The sequence below is a fragment of the Mesitornis unicolor genome, unplaced genomic scaffold, assembly GCF_000695765.1.
Source record: "Mesitornis unicolor isolate BGI_N332 unplaced genomic scaffold, ASM69576v1 scaffold20247, whole genome shotgun sequence".
Lineage (NCBI taxonomy): Eukaryota > Metazoa > Chordata > Aves > Mesitornithiformes > Mesitornithidae > Mesitornis > Mesitornis unicolor.
In genome coordinates this window covers 1-2,298 of record NW_010199055.1, presented here as the reverse complement: position 1 = coordinate 2,298, position 2,298 = coordinate 1, and the positions used below count along the sequence as shown (strand labels likewise).

The window sequence follows — 2,298 nt, the reverse complement described above, 5'->3', positions numbered from 1 at the left end:
TTAAAACTATGTTTAAACTTTGCTTGGCAAGATATTTATTTTGTTCTTTATTACTTCAAGGTGATGGGAGAAACTACAATTCTAATAGGATCCATACCCCAAAGGGTACTGGAGATGGTAAGTACCTGTTCTCAGTTCAGAGACACTGAGCCATGCTATTGAGATAGGCAAGCTCAGAAGAATTTTAGGAAGGCATTTGACAAAAAGCTTTTATCCTGGCTCACAGGCTTTCAGAAACGAGGCCCAAAATACAACAAGGAAATAGTGGCTGTGTTGTTCAAGTGAGCAGTAGTTTACAAAATTCCCTATTTGTCTAAGCTCCCCACCAACCCTTGATACTAGCTCTGAAATTTCAGCTTGAGCTCAAAGTATCACAGATACAACTTACCCTGCCTTGGAGGTGGGGTGGCTCCTCCCTTTACAGTCATGATCCAAAGGATGCCGGTGTTCTATGCAGAAGTTGCCACCACACTGTTCACAAACTACCTTCATCATCTCTTTCCTTTTGCAGCCTGGCTTTAAGCACTTGTTTGTGAAGATCTAAGTAACAGAGGACATGATATCGGCAATGCTTGCTTGCTTTCTGTGATCATCACCCCAAGTAATGACCAAGCTGAAGCATGAATGCTCAAGCACTCTTAGAATTAAAATGAAGCAACAAGCTTCTACATGCTCTGCTATCAAAGACCTAACTTCACAACGATTAGGCAGGCAGTTTAGATTTCAACAGCAGTTCCCTTACCCTCTGCTTTTGCTGTGCTGGATTGTATTCACAGTCCTTATCCATGTGGGCTCCAACCACAACATCTGCTATGTCCCCCTTCTGAACTGGGATAGGTGTGTTACAGAGTGGACACACTGGAACCTGCACATTCTGAGAAGACAACGCATATTAGAAGTTCCACTATTTTTCCATCCTTCCTCTTCTCCTACCCTTGGGCAATAGGAGTCTATTCACAAGTGAATTGCTTTCTGCTCATTTACTAATGCTCTCACAGATATACTTCACAAAGGTAACTGCAAATCATTATCCAAAAAATTAGTCAGACATGCTTTACCAAATCAATTTGTAGCAGCAAAATCAGTAAGTTGACTTTAAATATGCTTCTATACTTTCTGAAATTACAGCCTTTGAACACTTCAAAGCCCAAGTATAGGCCAGAGATCAAAGTTTGACTCCACTTATTCTATTTATTTCTTCTGTAGTTTCATGTTTGCTGTCCTTCAGCTTAAAGGACAGGGGCTGCAGAAAGTTTCAGGCCACATGACATTACGTAAAATATAAAGCACTCCTCTCTGGAAAGATGTGGTTTAAGTGAAAGAAACCCAAATCTAGCAGTACTGACCTCTGAAGTGTTCTGTTTCTATATATCTGAAGTTCAACTATATCAATAACTTCCATCTTGTGGTTCTCTCACCCACTTTTACTGAAACCACAGGTCAGGTTTCAGAGCAGCCTTTACACCTGACTTAGCAATTCTGCAGGGAGAACTACTGACTCACGCATAGGAACTTACTTTCTTGTAGGCAGAGCCACACTTGTGGTCATCATAACGGATGTGATCTTTGCAGAAGACTTCCCCACATGCATCACATTTCAGAGGAAGAAAGTCTGGGAACAGAACAAGAAAAAAGAAAACAGATTCACATGGAGCAGAGCTAGCAGCTGTCAAAGTACTTACAGAAGGCTGTCTAGTGATAATCCAATTTTCTCTATAGAAAGCACATCATTCTTCATGAAAATTAAAACAAAATAAGTAAGAGGGACAAGTTTTCCTTCTTTTCATCTAATGTTAGACTAACACAAGCCATAAATACCTCAGGAGCTCCCTGAATACAGGTATCTTAGTGAGGCATTAGCCAAAAGTTGAAGTGCAAGCCCAAAGCCTAGATTCAAAAGCATTTTTATTCTTTAAAAACCATCCCTTAACAGTTTAACAACACACGAGAAAATACACGGGGCTCGACTATTACTTTTTCACCAGACCTATCCAAGAGAGACTACGGAAGCAACACTGGTACCTGCCGCTAACCACAACCCCGCTGTAGACTCGGGGTACGGAATTTGCCCCCCCGTACACAACCCTTACGAGTGCTGCCCGAGGATAACCAGCTCGCTCCCGGAGCACCTCCCCGGGGAGCCGGTTCCCACTCATGGCTCCATTCGGACGGCACCGAACCCCCAACCGCGCCCCGAGGGGGCTCCGCAGTGGCTCCTTACCCAGCTGCTTGCAGGTGCGCTCCGAGCAGTGCTCGCCCAGCTCCGGAAACTCCATAGCAGCAGCAAGACCGTGCCCA

At 43.6% G+C, this 2,298-nt stretch overlaps 1 protein-coding gene across 1 annotated transcript; it reads right to left on the bottom strand.

The window, feature by feature from the left end:
- Window positions 1-384: 384 nt before the first annotated feature.
- Window positions 385-2,276, bottom strand: ZFAND2A (zinc finger, AN1-type domain 2A). The gene is made up of 4 exons (XM_010189342.1): window positions 2,222-2,276; window positions 1,518-1,612; window positions 743-874; window positions 385-540 (listed from the first exon to the last, which is right to left on the bottom strand). The coding sequence occupies exons 1-4, from the start codon at window positions 2,274-2,276 to the stop codon at window positions 385-387; spliced, it is 438 nt and encodes a 145-aa protein (XP_010187644.1).
- Window positions 2,277-2,298: the final 22 nt, after the last annotated feature.

Excerpts from the sequence above, each read along its gene's own strand:
- ZFAND2A (XM_010189342.1), bottom strand. The coding sequence starts at position 2,276 with ATGGAGTTTCCGGAGCTGGGCGAGCACTGCTCGGAGCGCACCTGCAAG. Across the intron at positions 1,613-2,221 it reads GCGCACCTGCAAGCAGCTGG|ACTTTCTTCCTCTGAAATGT; the intron begins GTAAGGAGCCAC and ends TTCTGTTCCCAG. Across the intron at positions 875-1,517 it reads GTGGCTCTGCCTACAAGAAA|AATGTGCAGGTTCCAGTGTG; the intron begins GTAAGTTCCTAT and ends TTGTCTTCTCAG.